Source organism: Oreochromis niloticus, linkage group LG10 (assembly GCF_001858045.2).
Source record: "Oreochromis niloticus isolate F11D_XX linkage group LG10, O_niloticus_UMD_NMBU, whole genome shotgun sequence".
NCBI lineage: Eukaryota > Metazoa > Chordata > Actinopteri > Cichliformes > Cichlidae > Oreochromis > Oreochromis niloticus.
Window position 1 is genome coordinate 27,657,349 of NC_031975.2, and position 20,804 is coordinate 27,678,152.

The window sequence follows — 20,804 nt, forward strand, 5'->3', positions numbered from 1 at the left end:
TCACTGCTAAATCATTTGACTCCGTCTTCAAACCAAATAATGGCTGCTTGCATCATTTTTTACTGTCATTTTTTTGTGCGTGCGTGTGGAGACAATGTGTTCTAGTTACATTCGAAAAACCACAGATGAATGGTTTTATTTTTTATATTGAAACATCAGATCCTCGTCTTTATTAGTTATTATTATTACATTTGTCACTTTGAAACTACTTGGCATGGACTTGGCTATTGATTATGTGTCACTTTATGGGCTAAGGGGAAAGCTCAAATCCCATTTGGCCACTACTTTAATCAATGTTCACACTGGTGTCAGAACTGTCTAGTTCTATTATCACGTAGCCGAATTTAATGAACACCATCCTTACAAACTAGATCCAGTAATAATCTAGTTTGTGTGGCAGATGGATCACAAAGCCATTTATCGCCATCTTTAGTCTTATACCTGTGCTAGCACTGGAATTTTGGGCAGCATTCAGTTTAGTGGTGTCTGGTAAATAATTAGTAATTACTCAAGCAACCAGCCTGAGGTTTTAGAAGGCCGTTTGGTAGGTTTTCATATGCAGTTATTTGTGTCATACCCATTTATCTCCAGTTGAGGGCAGAAATACTACTGAGGGGGTTCTAATCTCCTTTGAATACAGAAGCAGGGAAAGAAGAGGGGGATAGTGTGAAAGAAGAAGAATGCAACCTTCATGCGCACCTTGTAAGTGAAAATTTTAGAGGTGAGGAGGTGTGCACAAAAAGCTTTTGTTTTAGTCATCTGCTGTAGTATTGGTCAAAGATGACATGAGAAATGGTGCTCCACCTTAAGAACTACCAACCCCCACCCCCGCAATGCCTTAAATAAATCATCACCTTGCACCACCACTTGTGCCAAGGAATGAAGACTGTCTGCGTGTTATCGGCTGAGATGATAAAGAAAAAAAATCCCAGATCTTTGCGGGCTCCAGATGTCACCTGGAAACATTTTAATCACAATTTTATTTCACAAAAAGACATTAGATGTATTTGATGAGATTTCACTTACACACATACGGGCCCCTTGTTACAAAGAGTGAATATTATTATAATACGGTTATTATAGTTAAACCAAATTAAAAACTGAAATTAGGTGTGAGAGGGGGAAAAAGGTTGAGTTTAAATAAAAGCCTAGACTTTAGAAAAGAAATAATTAAGTGAAGCAATAATTACCTACTTACTAAATTCTTAGTATAAAATAAAAGTTTTGTGATGGGGCATTGGTGCCTGTGTTTATTGATACTGGAATGTCTGCTTGTCTCTGTGTCAAGTATTTTTATCGCTGTATTGTATTTTTGCCCTAAATCTTGCCGCTGACGCATACCACCCATTACATTATAAATAAAAAGTGAATCTAATACTTAACCTAAAGAATTAATGAAAAATACACTAAAACTGAGCATTCTCAAACAATAAAAACAAAACTGAAATGACACGTTTAGCTCCGGAAACCGAATTAAAAACAAAAAATCACAACAAAAAAAGGATATTAAATACGCTCATAGTCTGTGTCACTGTGGTCTAAAATAAATATAGCTTTCAGAAAGGGGAACCAGCGGTTTATGTACGTTTTCTGTTTCAGATTGAGACGAGAGTGGTGATATTACCGACGGTCCCTGAAGGCAGCGGCAGAAGAAGGACGGATTCCTGGCAACGCCGCAACAAAGCTAACGTTAACCATGTACTGCTAAGCCGTGTGAATGCATCAGCTTCGCAAACATGTACTTAGGTGTTTATCTGGGCCGTCTACCAATTGATATCTACCTCATAACTTCCTCAAAGGCGCGTTAACACATTCATAATGGAATTTTTTAACGAGCCAAGCTAGCCCAGCTAGCACACTTTGTCTTCGTCGCAGCCACAATCGGTTGACTAGCTAACCAGAACGAGTTGTTGTTAGCTTAGGGCTAGTTTTGGCGAATATGGCAATTGTGTCTGGGTCCTGTGCCAGGGTAAACGGGTCTAGAAACGGGCCTCCTGTGTCAGCTACACCCTCTGGATCCGTCGGGCAGTCTCAGCCCATGATAGCGGTGTGGGAATGGCAGGATGACCAGGGCTACTGGCGGCCTTACAGCGGCCAGGTGAGCGCCTACATCGAGCGGTGTCTGTCACCGCGGGGCCACAGAGGAGGAGCACCCGGCTCTACGAGCATCTGTCTCGGACAATCAGACCCCAGCCTGTCGCCTTACCTCATTGACATACCAAGCTTGAAGCAGTTTCGACAGGACACAGGTAAACATATCTAACACGTCATGGCATGACCTTTACGTTTATTCCTCGTTAACGGTTTTGCCTCAAACCTCACAGGCCCGGTTGGCTGTAACGTTAGCCGGCTAGCATTAGCTTGCAGGGGCGCTGTTGTTTTGATTGATGTAAGCTGAGAAGTATGCATAAAGTTACAGTTCTTTAGCGAGATTTTTACTGTGAACCTAGCTACAAATCATTGAAATACGTCACAACATTGTGAGATTAACATGTAAAGATGCTTGGAGTGTCTTAAACTGTCATAATTTTGTGTGTGTGTATGTGTGTTTTAAATTGAGTTATAGTCATATATGTAATGTGTCATTAGTTCTGGCATACAAGTGAATGAACAGGGGGCTTTTCGTTTATGTCTTAAAAACAAAACACACACACAACTTTGCAGTTTTCATTCAGTTTATTCACTAAAAATCAATGTGCCTCTTTTATTTTTAGGTAAGACCCGGTCAGTACGCCGGTCTCTGTTTGCCCAGTCCTCCGGCCTTGGTAGTGGTGTTTACTGGGAATGGGCCAATGATGAAGGAGGATGGACCCCATATGAGACTCGAACCTCTATCCTTTTGGAGCACAGCTATCAGGCTCGCCAAGGCACAGCAGACCTGGGCCCGCATGGATACAATTATATAGTGGATCTCACATCTCTGGCGCAGGTTAACAAATCGACGGGTTTCAGACGCCAGGTGCGACGCCAGTGCAACCTCCCCTACCCGCTGGCTTCTTCCGGACCCCCAGCTATCCCCTCGGGCCCCGCCTGCTCCTGCCAGCAGTGTTTAAGCCACAGCAGCACCGGACCCATGCCAAGCCGTTCGCGACATTCCTTCTCATCAGGGAGTCTGAACCGGCCTAGTCTTCAAGGCACAGGAAGGGCTGTGGCGGCTCATCCCACTTCTGTCTACTCCCCGTACCCCAGGAGACCTCTCTCAGTTGGTGGCATGTCCTGGGGCAGCCCCTGGGCTCCACCGACATCTGGCAGCCAACTTTCTGCATCTCTGACCAACTCTACCAGTGCCAATGGGTTAAGGTTGGTATCTGACACCTATCCTATCCTCAATTGTGTGGTTTGGTTAGATGTGCAGGGTTCATGTTACAAGGTCCTCTATCTGCTTTCCTCCTCTTCCTCTTTGTCTTTCCTGCCTCTGTCAGTGTTGACCTTTCTTGTAAAACAGGAAAGGCGGAAAAAAAAAAAACAGATCTGTAGCTCCAGTACTTCATTGGTATGTTTGCTTTGGCTCACTTCCTGTGACTCTTGTCTGTGTCATCACTGACCTCCCTTCTTTTTGTTCCAGATAGCAGAGAAAGCTTACTTACAGGACAAATTGCTTAATTCAGTGGTATAATAAATATCTAGTTCACTTGCAGCTTCTCTGGGCTTTAATTTTTTTGCACGCTGAGTTTTAGCCACTAGAAATTAAAACTAGTGTATTAAAAACATGGTTGCTCAGTAGACAAAAGAATTGCCTACATTTTTGCGGTGAATGTTTACATTCACTAAAGCCCACACTTTCACATTTCTCTTTGAGGTGTATGCTTTACAAAGAGAAATGGTTGCCATGTGTTTAATTTAATTCAATTTTTTTAACTCCTGGGTGTGGATGCTAAAGGAGGTGCACCCATGCATGGAAAAAATAATCATTATTGTGTAATAGTACATCATAATACTCCCTTTCAAGTACTTTAATTGCCAAGACTTGTATGACTGAAAAAAATGTTGCAAACTTCCTGTCCATTGAGTCACTCCACCCTTTTGGGTCACGGCTGCCTGTGGTGTTCTCCCTCTTCCCTGCTCCTTGATCCCAGAGCAAGGAGTCTGTGGAGTCCATCCGACCACGGAACCACAGAACAAGGGATTCTCTTAACTTGGCTCACTTTCTGCTACAGTTTGGCAGTCGGCTTCAGCTCTCTTTTGTTCACTGTGTGGCTCTCCTGGGTCACTGTGCCGCCTGGGGCTCGCTTCGCCCCATCTGCGCCAGCAAATTTCCTGGCGGGTGCCCTTGTAACATGAACTGCATGGTCAAAAACATCCGTTAGTCTGGATCCACCATCATCCTCACCTCTATTTTAATTCCTTTGTTATGTTTTTCATTTGAATTGTATTTAAAAGTTTAAGGTCAGTTACTGTATTATGTTTAACTTAATGAACAATTGTATTACTATCTTTATCTTTACAGTTGCGGACATGCTGTCATAGCCCATAATCATTCAAGCAATATGTCTTTCAGACTTCTGTGCACAGAGCCCTTTGGCTACAGAAATAGACCAGTACCACCTCAGCACTGAGTCAGTGTTGCCTTTTTGCAGCCCTTTAACTGGATTTAGTTTAGCGCTCCATCATACTCGAGGACTGACAGCTGCTTCTTTTTCTCCTGTTGCAAAGTAAACGCATTCATTGGGCACATATCCATCTGTATATTGACTGCAGAGTCACGCTCCCTGGTTGCTCTGTGCACATGCAGTCACTGCTGAGTTGTTGTTAATCAATCTTAGACATGGATAATTAGTCATTCACTGAGCTGGAGACAGTCAGTAAAGGTAAATAAGCCTTTTGCAGTTACTCCCTGACAGGTTTAATTTTCTTGCTTCTGGATCTAGTGCCAAAGCTTTTCCTTTTCTCTGTGACTGCATTGAAAACTAAAACAGTTCTTAGTTCTTGTTTTGTTCTTCCTGTCTGGTTCATTGTGGCTTTTTTTTCTTGTTGACTGAATGTCACCATCTCTGTTTCCTGCCCTCCAGTGTTCCTTCCATCTCTGTGCAGCTGAATGGATCCACCAGCGTGAGCTCTGCCCTAGCAGGTAAACGGGTCACTGACCATCCATCCTCAGCATAACCTCTGCTCTGTCTATCCTGCAGTAAACCTCTCAGTCAGTTTCAGGTTTTATTCAGTAGATTGTTAGTATTTTAGATGCCACTCCACTGCATTTGTTTTCCCTGTGAGTGTCCGTCTGTTTAGGAAAAATGTGCCAGAAAAAGCCTGAAGGAGGGAGGTAAAAATAAAAATGTACGCACCCTAAATGTTAAGCAAACATCAGAGAGAGGCTTAACTGATACCATCCCATTTGTCATAGCAGTGTACCTAAAAACAGCTTCTGAAACAGCCCTATTTTGTGTGTGAGTGTGAGCTCACACAAGTTTCCTCATGCTGTGCAGAACATTTGGCTCTGGATGCAAAAGCATGATTAACTTCAGCATTCAGACTTGATCCTATAAGACAGCTGTGGACCCCCACAACTCCACCCAGCTCTGGTTTTTGATTGATCTCTTAACTCTCTAACAACATAATAGTTGGATGCGCTATTGCAGGGTTTTTCTTGCACATAAAACTTTGGTGCACAGCAAAGAGGTTTTGGATTTCCACCAAAGGAAAATCACCAGCACTGCGATAAGAACACACTACTATTTAAGCTTAAAAATTCATTTCAAAATGGCAAGAAAGGACAGAAAAACTTCTTTAACTAAGGCAACACACACTCTGCGGCTTGCATGTGTAGAGACCCTGCTTGACTTTGACAGAGCCCAGTGTGTTTCATTTGAGGTAAGCTTGTAGTGAAGGCAGACATGCGAAAGGTCAGTATGACAGAGGAGGATACTAGGGATGGGGTGAGATGGAGGAAGCAGCTGAAAGAAGAAATGTGGTATATCTCTGACTTAATGTTTCAAGCAATCTCAGGATCACCTCGTATAATTATTTTTTAAATAATTTCTGTAGTAATTTCCCAAAAATGAACATGCTGCTATATGTCACAAAATGTCTGCAAGCTTCATGTCTTATAGACTGTTTTCTTGTGGCACACTCAACTTTGCTTGAAACTAGGCTCCTAATGACAAGCATGCATTAAAAAATAAAAATAGAAAAATTGATATCATGTCATGATAATATCAGAAGTAGGTACAGGTACTCTCACCTCCATGTATTTGTATTTTGAGTTTAATTAAAAGGCCAGTATTTCAAAGCAGTTTCTAAATTTGACTGCTGGTCTTTGTCACATTTTCTATAGATGGTGGAGTAATATTGTTATAACCATAAATTTTTAGACTACAATAATCCTAAAGTGAAAATTTGATTGACTCCAGAATACTAACTCGATTTAACTGTACTACAGTCCAACTGATAAAGGTTTAAGGCCAAAAGCAGTGCCGATATTTCTTGATTTAAGAATCTGATATATCGGCCTTTTTTTTTTTTTCCCCCAGGCACATTAAACATAAACAGATATTCCTAACATTTGTTATGCATAAGCATTATAATGGATTGCATTTATGTAGTGCTTTTCTAGGCACCCAAAGCGCTTTACAATTCCACTATTCATTCACTCTCACATTCACACACTGGTGGAGGCAAGCCACAGCTGCCCTGGGGCGCCATCGGCCCCTCTGACCACCACCAGTAGGCAACAGGTGAAGTGTCTTGCCCAAGGACACAGCGACCGAGACTGTCCGAGCCCGGGCTCGAACCGGCAACCGGCTCGAACCGGCAACCTTCCGATTACAAGACGAACTGCCAACTCTTGAGCCACGATCGCCCCTAATTTACTCTATCTACTAATGGCTACTTGGGGCAAAACCGAGTCAACCTCCATAGACTTCCAACGATTTATAGCACAGTTATAATGAGCTGCTTTGGTCTCTGTCTCTGATTTCATTCTTTAATAACAACTGTAAAGGATGGCCTTTTCTTTCTCAATCACCTGTTTTTAATTAAGGGTCACAGCCACACTGTCATGCCAACAGCCGCTAGCTGCCACCTCAGACTCACCTCGGCTGATTTGAGTAGCTGTGTTTGTGGTTGGTGCCTTTGGTTCCAGCATAACAAGCAGATACACATAAGAAGTGGTGACACCATCATATTTGTTTAATATTATTGGAAGGTATAGAAAGACTGTTTGCAGCCAAAGGCTTATTAACACTTGTGCAGTCCTGTCTAATCCAGGTGGTGTGCTCTCTTTTTTTCTCATTATTAAATATGTTATAAATAAAAATTTGAGCATAGTGTTTCACACCTTATTTCCCACTTATGAATGACTCATTGTCACATATTTTTAGCACATTGATTTTCCTGAGGTGGTGAAATCTGAGTGCAGTTTGATATTGTACATCAGCAGGTTGTAATTGTCATAAAATGGCAGATTTGAAAAGCAGTGCATTATTTTGTTCTCTGCTGCTCACTCCTAAAAATTATGAGTCAGGTTGTGTGCTATGATAAACGGACTGAATCAATACAATCAGCCCAGAAGAAGCAAGTGGACCAGAACCTCATTAGTGAAAACGCTGAACTGAGACCCGAGGAAATAATTTCAAATGGAGGGTCACTCTTACAGTTTCTTCTCCAAATGTACAGCTTTAATGGTCTTTGTTCAGTAATGAATATTCATAGGAACAAGAACTGTAGTTTGTACAGTTTTGTCAAGAATATAAAATAAACAAATGTATTAATTTCCTGGTTTGAGATTGACTCGAACTCATTCCCACGTTAGCTTTGTTACAGACTGGTGCAGACACAAGCTTAAAGTAAATTAAATTATCTTTACACCAAATGACCAACACATGCAGCTGTTTACATGAACGTTGCTTTGGCTTTCACTAGCCTGCCGTTTTTATACTGGGAAACAGGGGAGCTAGAAGATTGAACAAGCTGTAAATCAGTCTCTGCTTCAAGATTGTCTCCTGGAGCAGGACTGCACCTCTTCCTGCACACCAGATTTTTGAACCTTTGGATGTCAAATAATCTTTTTTTTTTTTTCCTTTTTTCTGTGCATCGGGTGTTAGCATACAGCGGCTACAGTTTGGATAGTTTGCGCTTAATTTTGTCCCTCAGATTCCTCAGGATATTGAAGTACAGCCAGAATACAAAAGAATACTACTAGATTTTCACTGTCAGCTGTTCTTCAAAGATGAACGCTTAGTTATGTAGAGTTGTTAGCTTTACCAGGGGCAAGTTTCTTTTCTTTTAATTATGTAACGGAGTAATGTTTAAGACTTGTTGGCAGCTGTAATCGTCTTCAGTGGCATCTAATCTCATTATCTCATGTTCTATCAGTCTGATGCTTGGTGTCGTCTTCCATTTTTGTTATTTCACGGCAGTCATCCTACCATCCATAAACGATTTGATTTTTTTGTCTTTAATGACTTGGTGACAATCAACATTCTTCAAAAATCATGCCAGCCTCTATCTGCATTGGCAGTCAATCTTTGGAGATGCAGCTCTGATCATCAAGGATGCTACTGAGCAGAGATGAGTTTGACGCCCGTGGTGAAATTGCATATATTACATTATTATTATTACATTAAAACTGGTAAGAACAGGACTTCCAGTGGGCTGGGTGTGATTCAGAGGTGCCCAAGGAGACACCCTTGAAGGAAAAACTGGCCTATTTAAAAAAAAAAAAAATTTTTTTTAATATATTTATAAATACGGACTTTTGAGCAGAGCTGTAGGCTGCGTTTAAAAGATGCCCACAGTTCTGAAAAGTTAAGTTAGCATTTGTTAACTCTTCTTCTGTTTGGAAAAACATTTGAAGTCTATAGATGTCTATGGTAAAACTAACCCACCACTCCTTGGATCTGTGACTTTAGTAAACACTTTTGTGATGAGTTTGTAATCTCAGTCACTAGCTTGAAGTCTTGTTAGGCCCAACATGATGTTGATTTTTCATGTTTTGGTCTCATTTAGAGTAAAGTAGCTAAAGCGGGGTGTGCTCATGTAAGTAGCTAATGCATGAGTGTGCAGTAGGCTTCATCTTGTCCTCAGCAACCAACATCTTCAAATCTTAATAGAACTGTGTTAAATATTCTTGTTAATCAGTATCAGAATAAAGAGACTAAGCACCAGAAATCTCCTGAGCAGCTGCAGTTTTGTAGCACAACTGAAGGCCCATGTTTTGCTAATAGTTAGTCCAAGTCAAGGCTGTACCTGCCAAAACCGGTGACCGCACTCAACCGAGTGTTTCTGAGTTTGACTTCTTCATTTGTAAGAGAGTGGAAGTTCTATTTTTGCCTGTCCTTAAACTGTACCGCGCTTAATTGTAAAACTTTTAGTCCACATTGCAGAGGGTTATTGCGCTCCTGTAAATCATTCCCTGTAGCTCGACTGGTCAGACTTGGAGCTTGTGGGCACACTCTGTTCCCAGTGAATCTTTTGCTAGCACCAGGACGCCCTGTGTTTTGCCCTTAGCTCATGAGATTTATGTCACCACTTCAGCAACATTAGCCGTGCTCACAAAATCAGCACAGTGGATTTAAGACGAGGGACAGACACAGTAAACCAGATTAATTTGTTGAACACGAACAGTATGGGTTTAATTTGAAAATCTCTGCCGTCTGAGTGTGATGTTTTGTGTAAGTGTGTATGGACAAGGCTCGATGTGGGCGCGTAGGTGCTGCTACCTCTTGATTTGTTCCCTTCTGCCTCCTGCATATCTCCACTTGCCTCCTGCCTTGCTCACCTGCCCCACTCTGCCTTGTCCCATCCCGCCTCAACCTAAACCAACCCCGACCCTACCCCCTCCACTTCCAGGCATGGCCTCCATTTTGATGTCAGCAGTGGGACTCGGCGTGCACTTCACCTCTGCCCCCCTCCCTCAGCAGCAGCAGCCGCCGCCGCCACAGCATCAGCAGCCTGCTCCTTTCTCTCTTCCTCCTCCTCCTCCTCTCCTTCCCCCAGCCAGCAGGCCCATCAAGCCCCACAGCAGCAGCAGCACCAGCACCAGCAGTTCAGTTAGGAGAGCAAAGAGGCAGCACAGGAGAGGTAGCTACCACACCATCAGTCCTCAATCTACCATTTTTTTTTCCTCTCATCATCATCATCATCATCATCATCATCCTATGATCTGCTTTTCATCCTCAAGCACCACACGCTTGAGGAACATTAAATCCTGCATTGACTCACTTTCACGCAAGTGTACTGACTATCTGTGTTGGCTTTGATTCAACTATCACAGGCTTTTCTGCTGTTGCCCCCTCCAGTGTCATTCAGGCTCTTCAACTCCTGCATCTCATTAGCTTTAACTTCCAACTCTGCCTTAAGTTGACTAAATGCGGCAAAACGATGCTCTCTGGCAGAATGTTTCAAATCTAAATACAAGTGTATAGATATGGGTGATAACCTACCGGAAGAAAAACCTGAGTAAATAGTCTGTGGGGGGCAGTAAGTGCAGATAAGGGGAATATCTTGGAGCTACTCTCTCGGCTTATGGTGGCTTTTGCTTTCATTTGTAACATATTTATTACAGCAGCAGATCGTCGTTTAGGGGTGTTTAGGTGCTTATGACATCAGGACAAAATGTTGTTACTGTTCCAGCTTCTCGTTCAAAACGACATTTGAAAGAAAAAGCTGCTGGAGTTTGAGGTTTTCTCTCTGTTTCAGCTTCAATCACTTGACTCTGGTGTGTGTTAAATGGGCTTTGCTCATTTTCTGTAGTTTGGTGTCACTCTGCTAATATGTTACTCGTCACTTTCACATTATTGCTGCCGTTCTTTGTTTCTCTATGTTGTCACAGCCGCTTGTTAAAATAAACAGGTCACGTGTCAGCCATTAGAAGCACAGCGAGTCTGGAAACGGGTCAGTGAAGTTGTTGTTTTCTGTGTTTCTCAGCTGGGAAGAATTAGTCGATCTTTAAAAATCTGTATTTAAATGGAGCTGTCTTACGCAATAAACATAAAATGATGAGGATGAGCGTTTAGTTAGCTCGCAGAGTTTTCCTTCCTAAACAGACTTGACACTCACGCTTGTGCATTTGAGAGAATATGTTAGCAAAATGCAGACAGTGTCTGTTTCCATCTCTCATGTTGCCAATCAACATTTAATGCTCGTTGTTCTGCTAAGCATTCACGTCTTCCCTCTGCAGCACATATTTACGTCGGCTGGTTCTTGATTGGAGGATGTTGGTCACAATTGGACACAATTTAATGGTAGCTGGAGTTAAAGATGGGAAATGTCTGACTGAAATTGTATTTTGAGATTGTGACACAAATCATTTCATCTCATCTCATCAGAATCTCTCTGCTTGTTGCTTCTATGCTTGTGGACTGGCCTGTTTTGACTCAATCGCTCATTGACTTTGCATTTTCTCCTTTTGTTCCTCTTTCAGCCTCAACTCAGAGACCCGAGGAGGTGATTCAGCGCTACATGGAGGTGGTGGCTGGAGTACAAGACGAGGTAAATGTTTCCGCTTTCCCCCCGTCTACTCCCAGATCTGTGGAAAAAGTTAAAAATGACAGAAAAGTTCATTTATTGTTTTGATGAACAATTTTTGCATAATCGGATTAATGATTGTTTTGGTCAGTATTGAGGTCAAAAATATTTTACACAATTAGTCATTAAACACTCAACTTAAATCTTTTTTTTACTGGATTTCCTTCATCTTTAATTGTATTTCAAGTAAATAACACTTTACCACTTCTACGTTGGTTCAAGGCCCACGTCTGATAACATGTCCATGCAAATTGTCTTTAACTTGAAGAGTATAAGAGATCATCTGGTTGGGAATTATTCCCAGACTTTGTTTTCTCCTTAGCGTTCCTCCCTTTAGCGGCTGCTACAGCAGATCATCACACCACAGCATCCTCCTCTGTCACTCCAGAAATCTGTGTTTGTCCTCTTTTCTTCCCATCCTTTGCCCAGTATACCCACCATCCCTCCTCTGTGCACATGTCCAAACCATCTCAGTCATGTCTCTCTAACTTTTTCTCCAAAGCTCAACCTGAGCTGTCTCTCTGATGTTCCCAGTTCTGTTACTCCAAATTAAAATGTTAGCATTTTTAATTCTGACACCTGTAGCTCGACCGTATCCTGCGTTGTGATACCTGTAGCTGTTTCTGCGTGTCCTCCTAAACTAAAAGACTTTCTGCTGTCTCGGCTCAAGCTTAACTAAACACTGAGTTTGGACTTTTCAGAGAGCAACAATTCAAAACCGAATGCAGCACAAAAATTGTTTTATCTCAGCTGTTCTGTTTGATGGTGATTGTTGAGCCGAATGGTAATTGAAAATAAAATGAGATTAATCTGTGAAGTGAGTTTGTGTTGTGTAATTTTGCACTGAGCATAGATATCTCATGTACGTTCAGGACTGTATTATCTGCATGGACCAACTGTCCAACCCATCTGGCTACGAGACACCATCCACAGAGGAGGGAGGCCAGAGCATCCAGCCAGACACTGTGGGAAAATTCATCAAATGTGGGCACACCCTGCATATGCTCTGCATGCTGGCCATGTACAACAATGGAACAAAGGTAAGGGGCTTTTATCAGCAGTGTAGCCTCTGATCTGAAGGACGAAAATGACCAATGGTTTTTATTTAATCTTTATTTAACCAAAAACCTGAGATTAAAAACATCTTTAAAAGAGTGTCCTGCCCAAGAGAGACAGCAGTACAGTCAGAAGTTGCATAAATTAAACCCCCCACCTCACAGGAACCCAGAGGAGTTTAAAAAAAAACCCACACCCATAGATTACCTTATATGTTCGCCCCAGCTTTATCTCGGCTCAGTGTGAAAACCTCTAATGGATTTGGCACTAGTTTATGGGCGTGCTAATTTCTCTCTATCACCAGGCGTGTTGGTAGCTACATCTGTCATCATGTGGCCACAGACATGTAGTGACAGCGGTTTGGGGGAGTAGAGCAGCATCACCAACATTTGCAACATTTGTAACATCACCAACAAAACAATTTCCCAACTGGTGTTGATTCTGCTGAGGCCCAAGATGGAAAGATGCCGACTGTAAGAGTCTGTAAGTGTGACGGCCAGGAAGCCGGTCCTGGCTACAGCACTAGCGCCTCTGCCATGTTTGTTTCAGGTCATTTCAAATGCAGATATGTGGAATAGCATTTAGGAAACGGATTAATTTCTACTTCAGAGAAAAATACCCTGAAACAAAGTCTATAAGTTTGATGTTTGTACTTTTAAACAACTGCCCACATTGATGATGATCAAACATGACCAGCAGCTCTAAATCTAAAAACAGTTTATCAGTTTATCAACACATTTTAAAATAAGGTTTTTTTTCCGCCACAAAAAGAATAATTGGTGATTAATTTTCTCTTGATTGACCATCCGACTCATTTACTACTCATTGATTGCACCTTCAAACTTGCTCTTGCATCATAATCCACTCATGAGGAAGTTGTTAAGTGTTTCTGCTTGTTTGTACTGATGGTTTGGTTGACGTGGCTCTCTGGTGTCTCCTCCTCTTCCTCCTCCTCAGGATGGCAGCTTGCAGTGCCCCTCGTGTAAGACAATCTACGGCGAGAAGACGGGCACCCAGCCAAAAGGCAAGATGGAAATATACAGCATCGCGCAGTCGCTGCCAGGCCACCCAGACTGCGGCACCATCCAGATAATCTATAGCATACCACCCGGCATACAGGTACTGCTGCTGGTGCTTCTGTTTCTCTCAGCTGCTCCTTCTCTGCCTCCATCTCACCCTCCACCCCAACCCTCTGCATGTCCTCCTTCGCTACATCCATGAATCTTCTCTGAGGTTTTCCTCTTTTCCTCCCCAATCATCATCCTCTGTTCAGTATATCCACTGTCCCCCATTTGCACGTCCCACGTGTCTCAGCCCGAGCTGTCCCTCTGATGTACTCACTCCTAATCCTCTCCCTTCTGGTCTCCAAGCAAAAATCTCCTGATCTCCAACTCTGCCACCTCCACCTCCTGTTATTTTGTCGGCTACATCATCTCCAAGCCATACATCAGAGCAGATCCTCACCAGCTGAAAAAACATGTTCAGGCAGATTGTTCAGATACTGGACACGATCTGCTGTTGCTAGACTTGACAGGCTGTCAGAATTGATAGCACAGATTCATCTGCTGTCCCTGGAGAAAAGAAGCTCCTGGAATAGTAAAAAGGAACCAGAATCATAGAAACTTGTACTTTAGAAGTACACCAGTTACTGATGTTATAAAATGTTACAATAACAAGACAAAAAACTCCTGCAACAACTCCATTGTCAGAACAACCTCGATGTGGGCCATGATCACAAGTTCGCAGAGAGCTGGGGAAAAAGGAGGAAAGACCGTCTTTCTGTTGTGTCTTGACGAATTTTCCTCAGTTTCATATTAGAAGCAGAAAGATGAGGATAATCTCAAATTCAGGAGTGTTTTTGTATGTTTGTCTGTGTCTGTGCCAGCACATTTGGACATCTAATTAGAGGATGACTGGAAGAAAAACTGTTGCCTGGACGACAGCTTGTTCACCAACTACTTTCTAAAGTAGTTTAACAGACTGATGCTCGGGCTTAGCTGCTAAAGAGCCTTTTCCTGTATGCTGTTGTGAACGGCTCAGAGTTAGTTCCTCCTTTTATTACAGCGTTTTAGGAAAGAAAGCCCAATTTCGTTCCAATTTCTTCTGTCTGTAAATCTGACTTTTATGTTTTTATTTATTTTCTAACCTCCACATACACAGCCGGCCTGAAGTTGTAAGCACTTAAATGTGGTTTGTATCGATCTGTTGGTTTACTGTTAACAATCTGCAAAATCTTTGATGAGATTATCCGACTGTTCTGACCTCTCTCTCTCTCTCTGTCGTAATAAGCTTTATAACTTAACATCAGTCACTTTGTGTCCTCGTCACCAGGGTCCCGAGCATCCCAACCCAGGCCAGCCGTACACCTGTAGAGGCTTCCCTCGCTTCTGTTTCCTGCCAGACAACGACAAGGGCAGAAAGGTAAGAACATCGACTTGCCGGCACTCGACAGGCGAACGTCATCTACCCAAACATTGGCGTAGTGCTCCATGAGGACTCCAGCGCGCTGTTATCATTAATGTAGTGCTCATTTATAGGGCAGTGCTGTTTTCATGGTGCATCAGTGGCTCATGCCGTGTTCACTGGTAACCACAGTCATACTCTTTAGAGTCTATAAATAATCTCTTATGTAATTCGCTAATGGAAAATTGGATTAAATTATTCCAGTTGTAGTTTATCTGTGCCGCCCCGCAGACTCATTTCCAGCAGCAGACGCTGGCGGGTGAGCGCTGCCTGCACTGCATGGATGTGAGATCATGAAAATATTCCCACGTCGGGGACACAGTCGGTGTTTCAGTGCGGTAAACAGTGATCGATAGTGAGCGCAGTTCACCTCCTTAATGTTTTAGTTTCCCGTTTCTAGTGGCAGCTGCTGCAGCTGTGAGCGCAGACAGCAGGGATCCCGTGTGCCGAGGCTGTAGTGCTGACCGTCCTTTGTGGCTCCTTCACATTAGCGAATTTCATACACAAAACAAAATCTGTAATAAAATGCTCACTCTGAATTTGTTAAAAGTAACATGTTCCCCAAAAGATCAACTTCCTCACCTGAGCAGACCAAACTGCTACAGTTTTAGAGTCAAAACATTTTTTATATTTTCTTACTGTAGGCTCTCTGCTACAGTTCATGACCTCCATGATGTATTTGGGTTTCATGCCATAATGAAATGCATGGATGGATTAAGGTCTGGACTGCAGTGAGACCAGTCTGCTTGCAGATAATTAAATAAGCCAAGAATGAAAAGAAGGTAAAAGTTAGAGACCCTACAATAATACGGAGAAAACCCCCAACAATTAGACAACCCCCTGTCTGGTCTTTAAGTCTGACATCATTAGCTGTTTCATGGTCCAAACTCCGCTTCAGGTCCCAAAGTCAAAGGAACACTGGAGCATCACAAAGACTTACAAACTGTCTAAATTATTTCATCTTTAATAAAATGATCAGTGTTGCTGCTTTACCAGGTGTAACAATTAAGTTTAACATCAAGGCATCGATGAAAACAGAATTTTCAGGAAGTTAGCTCACTAGTTTCCATCTGAAGGTGATATATCATGTTCTGACTGAGGGATTTCTGAAAAATTTAAATGAACAGCTCTGCTATCACTGCCCAACATGAATGAAGACAGAAAACTAAACAGCAGTGACGTTTGTAGGGTTACTGAAGTTGGACTACCTGGAATTTAATGTTGTGCTACGTGATCGCTAGCGACACAGCTATGTTAGCATAACGTAAACACGGTGAAGCTGGAGGATTAACGCTAACTTTTTCCACTCGATAAAAGTTAACACGAGGGTTCCTGATGGTTAGGGACAAATGCAATCACATGGCAGGATGCTGTAAACAGACCAAACTTCAGTCAGGAGAACAACTGAGATAATCTATCCACAGTACGAGGTTAGTCATTAATATACTGCTGCATGGGCTGGGCTGGAGTTACATCATAAGGGTTTAAAAACTGCGCTTTAAAACGTGCTGCCGATGAATAATGGTAAATAAAACCGAGAGAGGCCGACAGTTATCACCGACTTTTTTTTCTTTTTAGGGACTTGTTCAGATTAAATAGAACAAAATACAAAGCATTAAAACATGTTAAAAACACAACAGCCTTAATAAATGCAGAGTAGTTTGGACCTGGAAGCAGGATTCATACGTCATCACTTAAAGATCAGATGAGCAAGCACTTGGCAACAGTGGGAAAGAAAAACTCCGTTTTAACAGGACGACACCTCTTGCAGAACCAGGCTCATCTTAAATTATTGAACACTTGTTTAATTGAGCTGTGAACTATTCAGTCACTCAAACAAAAGTAACAAATCTATATTTTAAAGGCTGGAAAACGATGAGATGATAAATTTCAAATCCAGCCGTGTTTCACAAGCACTCCTTGTGTTTCTGCCATAAAGGTCCTTGAGCTGCTGAAGGTGGCGTGGATGCGGCGTCTCATCTTCACCGTGGGAACGTCCAGCACCACCGGAGAGCCCGACACAGTGGTGTGGAATGGCATCCACCACAAAACCGAGATGATGTCCAACTTGTCGGGCCACGGCTACCCCGACCCCAACTATTTGGACAATGTTCTGTCTGAGCTGGCCTCTCAGGGCGTGACAGAGGACTGCCTCAAACCCCCAGGAAGCGGCAGCGGCGCCAGCTAGGCCTCGGCTCCGAGCTTCGCACGCTTCCACTCACCGCTAACCCACCGAGCGTTAACCCTCCTGAATCCACTGCTCTGTGCCCAGGTGGACCTCCTGCAACATCTGTGTGTTAATAAATTCATGTCAGCGTCCGCCCAAACCTCATGGAGTGAGCGAAGGGAGGAAAAGTGAGCTAAATAAAAGCCTTGAATCTTCTTTGAGAGGAGACGCAGTTGGTTTATCTGCTGAGAATTGTTTGGTTGCGTCATATGTTACAGGAGATTGGACTCAGATAAAAAAAACAAGAAAAAAGCGGCAGGGCTCCACTGACTGAGCCCTCCATCAAACCTCCATCAGCTGGAGGTTCGTTCTGTTTATTTGTTCGTCCGTTTGTTTGTTTTATTCTCTACTTTTTCTCATCAAGCCTCATCTATATCCCCTCGTTCGCTTTCCATGAGAATGGGAGCTTACGCTGGGGATAAAAAGTCTCACAAGCACTTTAGTTCTGACGCTGCATTTAGCTGGCAAGATGTGCGATCTCCCCATAAAGGGCAATTCTCCTTCTTCTTCTGTTGTTTTTAAATTGGTAACTAATGCCGTCAAAGTGTTTCTGCTGAAAACGTTCGCGTTTAGCTCAGCGACATGGACACCTCTCATAGCAAACTCCGTATTGATGAGAAGAGGCAATATTTACTGTTGTAAATATATCTAAGAAAAAAAAAAGAATTAGACAAAAATATGTTTAAAAAAACATTAACACTACTTCTGATCTGACCGTGATATATTTAACACAATTTGATGAGCAGAAGCACTCACAACAGTCTGATTTTACTTTTCATTTTATTTTTTATTTCCGGATGTGCAGAACCTACAGGTAAGGTTGTAACCTACAGTTAGGTTCGCTCACTTAAATGTTTTACAGTTTGTGTTGCCGTGTGTGACACGGGGACAAGGTGTATAGCTCCCCGACGACCTCAGTTCTCCCATCCAGACAGGTGTAAACGGCTGCCGAGATGAAACAAAAAAACAAACAACGGCTCTGGATGAGAACATTTTTAGTGTGACAATCAAGGTCATCGGACTCGTCTCGATTTTAAAGAAAAAAAGATCCCGCGGGTTGCCGCCTCCTGTATTCACTTGCATTATTCTGCTCACAGTACTGCAGTACAGTCGCTCAACTCAGTCTTGACATGTATACAAACAACAACCAGAAAAAATGGGGGAAAAAAAATATCTGCAATAAAGACATAATGCAAAACAAGCCCTGATTCATCTCTTGTATCCGAGTATCTGTTTGAGCTGACGAAGCTTCAGTCTGCAGGGTAGTGTTGCAGTTTTTGTACTTTAAGGTGCTTCAGGTCCTTGTATGCGACCCCGCCAATTAGCTGCTGTATGACCACTCGAGGGCGATCATCATCGCTAATGGCTCTCAATGCATGGCTCCCTGAAGCATTATTGATTGGCCGTCATCTCGACAGGCACCTAATCCCGTCCAGAGAGGGCAGAAAGAAGATGAAGGTGGGAGATGTCTGATGGTGCTGTAGGTGGTCACAGTAAAACACATTATCCTGAGTATTTGCTTTACTTCTGTCTGTTGTGGTGAAACGACAGCTGGGTTTCCTTTGTAGGGAGTGTGGCCTCAGCACATGTGGAGGAGCTCCTCCAATTAAAGGGAACCAGCTGAGGTGGTTCTGGTATCTGACTAGGACACGTCAGGGATTGCAGGGATGGACGTCCATCAAGTCTGCATACATCAGCCAAGCAAAACGAAGAGTCTCCAAACATCAAAGAGTGAACAGGTAATGGTTCTTTGGCAACGCTTATCACCTTGACTTCCTTATCTTTAGCCTTCAAAGAGAAAAGCTGCACCTGGTAAAGATGCAGAGCTGCAATAAAATGAGTCTGTGTATCAGCAGCTTCTCCGTTGCCATGACGATGAAATTCCAGCCTGAGCACCTCTTCAATCATTTGAGGATACAGAATAATGTAGATGAGGATCTCAGGTTTTTCATTTTGTAGCTGAAGTCTGTGAAGTTAAACTGCCATCATTACTTTATACACTGTTAAAAAACAATTAAAGCAACACTTAAATCAGTATAGCATCAGGTGAGTTAAGTAACAGACTGGTCTGCTTTAAAAGTAGATTCTATCACCACATGTCATCCCCATAAACTTTGACATGAATTTCTAAAAAGAAGCCAGTGAAACTCTTTAAAAAAAATTACTATTTTTAAAAATTAGTTGATCTCTTAAATTGTAAGAAAAACATGTAAAGTTGCAGAGCTGTAGCTCATTGATTGTCCTGTCAGGAAATTATATTTTATTTATTTTTACAGTGTATCCATTGTTAAAAAACAAAAAAAAGGGGGGGAGATGACATTTTCTGTCATTTAAATTTTTTATCTATTACCTAAAAACTTTGGTGTATCACGGGGGAGATCTTTATCAGTAAAGATAAAGCTGTAAAACTTGTGAAAATACAGTTAAAAGTTTTCCACAGCTTTTCAGTAGGGCCGGATTAGAGTCTTTGCTGAGCTGATTCTGGCCCTCAGCCCTTATGTTTGACACCCATAATCTAAACCAGGGGTATCCAACTCCAGGCCTTGAGGGCCGGTGTCCTGCAGGTTTTAGATATCATCCTGAGTCAACACACCTGAATCACATGATTAGTTCATTACCAGGCTTCTGGAGAACTTCATTACATGTCGAGGAGGTCATTTAGCCATTTAAATCAGCTGTGTGGGATCAAGGACACCGGCCCTCGAGGCCTGGAGTTCGACGCCCCGATCTAAACTGTGTTAAAATACCACCCCCTGGTGGTGACATTTATATATAAAGTTGCAGAAGGAAATTACATAAAGTACCTTTAAAGCTCAGTGGGGATGTAAAACCTTTATCCACCTAACCCCTCTCCCCCCCTCCCCCTGTTTAACTCCAGACACTGGCTCAATGTGTTCTGATCAGATTCCACTGACTGGTCTAAACAAGAAACTCTCCCAGTTATGAAGAAATATTAGGCATGGGTCAAGTAGAGGTGAGGTGCCTGCATTAGGCACAGTTGTGGCATGAGTTCAGGTTTATTAATAGGCTTAAACACGGGCCAACTTTAGGGCTTAAACTTGGCCCTGGGTATGAAATGGTGCAGGTTATTACCGGTCCTGGGTCACCACATGCTGCTAAGAAACCAAGCCAGCCCCCTCCTGTTACAACATCTGCCATGACTTTTTGAGTCAGACATAACTCGGTCCCAGTCACCCAATCCCACGACTCCTCATTCCACTGAGAAGAGCTAAAAAGAAACACAAATACGGATCTCTGTTTTCTAGTTGTGACTCTATGCTCCCATCATTCATAGCAAGAAGCTGTTAAACAAGAAGTGCTTTCAAAGCCTTTAGGACATAGCTGCCGAGGAGTCTTTATGTATGCCCTGTGTGTTCAGTGCACTGCTCGGTGCCTTCTGAGCAGTTTTAGTTATCTAGCTGCAGAGCACGAACCCATTGCTTCCTGCTAAATAAATGTTCCTTTAACCACTCAAACATTTATTTCTAGTGGAAATGTTAAGAGGAGAACATGACCGCTTGGCAGGGTATTTCACTTTGACTCGGTCTTAATGGACTCTTAAGTGCACAGAAGTGCTTTTTTGCGTTTAAGTTAC

The 20,804-nt window shown here is 42.6% G+C and overlaps 1 protein-coding gene across 2 annotated transcripts; it reads left to right on the top strand.

Moving 5' to 3' along the window:
* The first annotated feature begins 1,612 nt into the window (after positions 1 to 1,612).
* On the top strand, positions 1,613 to 18,410 carry dtx2 (deltex 2, E3 ubiquitin ligase). Of its 2 annotated transcripts, XM_005458244.3 has the most exons (9): positions 1,613 to 2,249; positions 2,715 to 3,300; positions 5,010 to 5,068; positions 9,787 to 10,017; positions 11,360 to 11,427; positions 12,336 to 12,503; positions 13,477 to 13,638; positions 14,851 to 14,940; positions 16,922 to 18,410. In XM_005458244.3, exons 1-9 carry the CDS (start codon positions 1,940 to 1,942, stop codon positions 17,168 to 17,170), a joined length of 1,923 nt encoding a protein of 640 aa, XP_005458301.1. In that variant the 5' UTR covers positions 1,613 to 1,939; the 3' UTR covers positions 17,171 to 18,410. The 2 variants fall into 2 exon arrangements, with proteins under 2 accessions (XP_005458301.1, XP_003453484.1); XM_003453436.5 differs by lacking the exon at positions 9,787 to 10,017 and having other exon boundaries at positions 1,614 to 2,249.
* Positions 18,411 to 20,804: the final 2,394 nt, after the last annotated feature.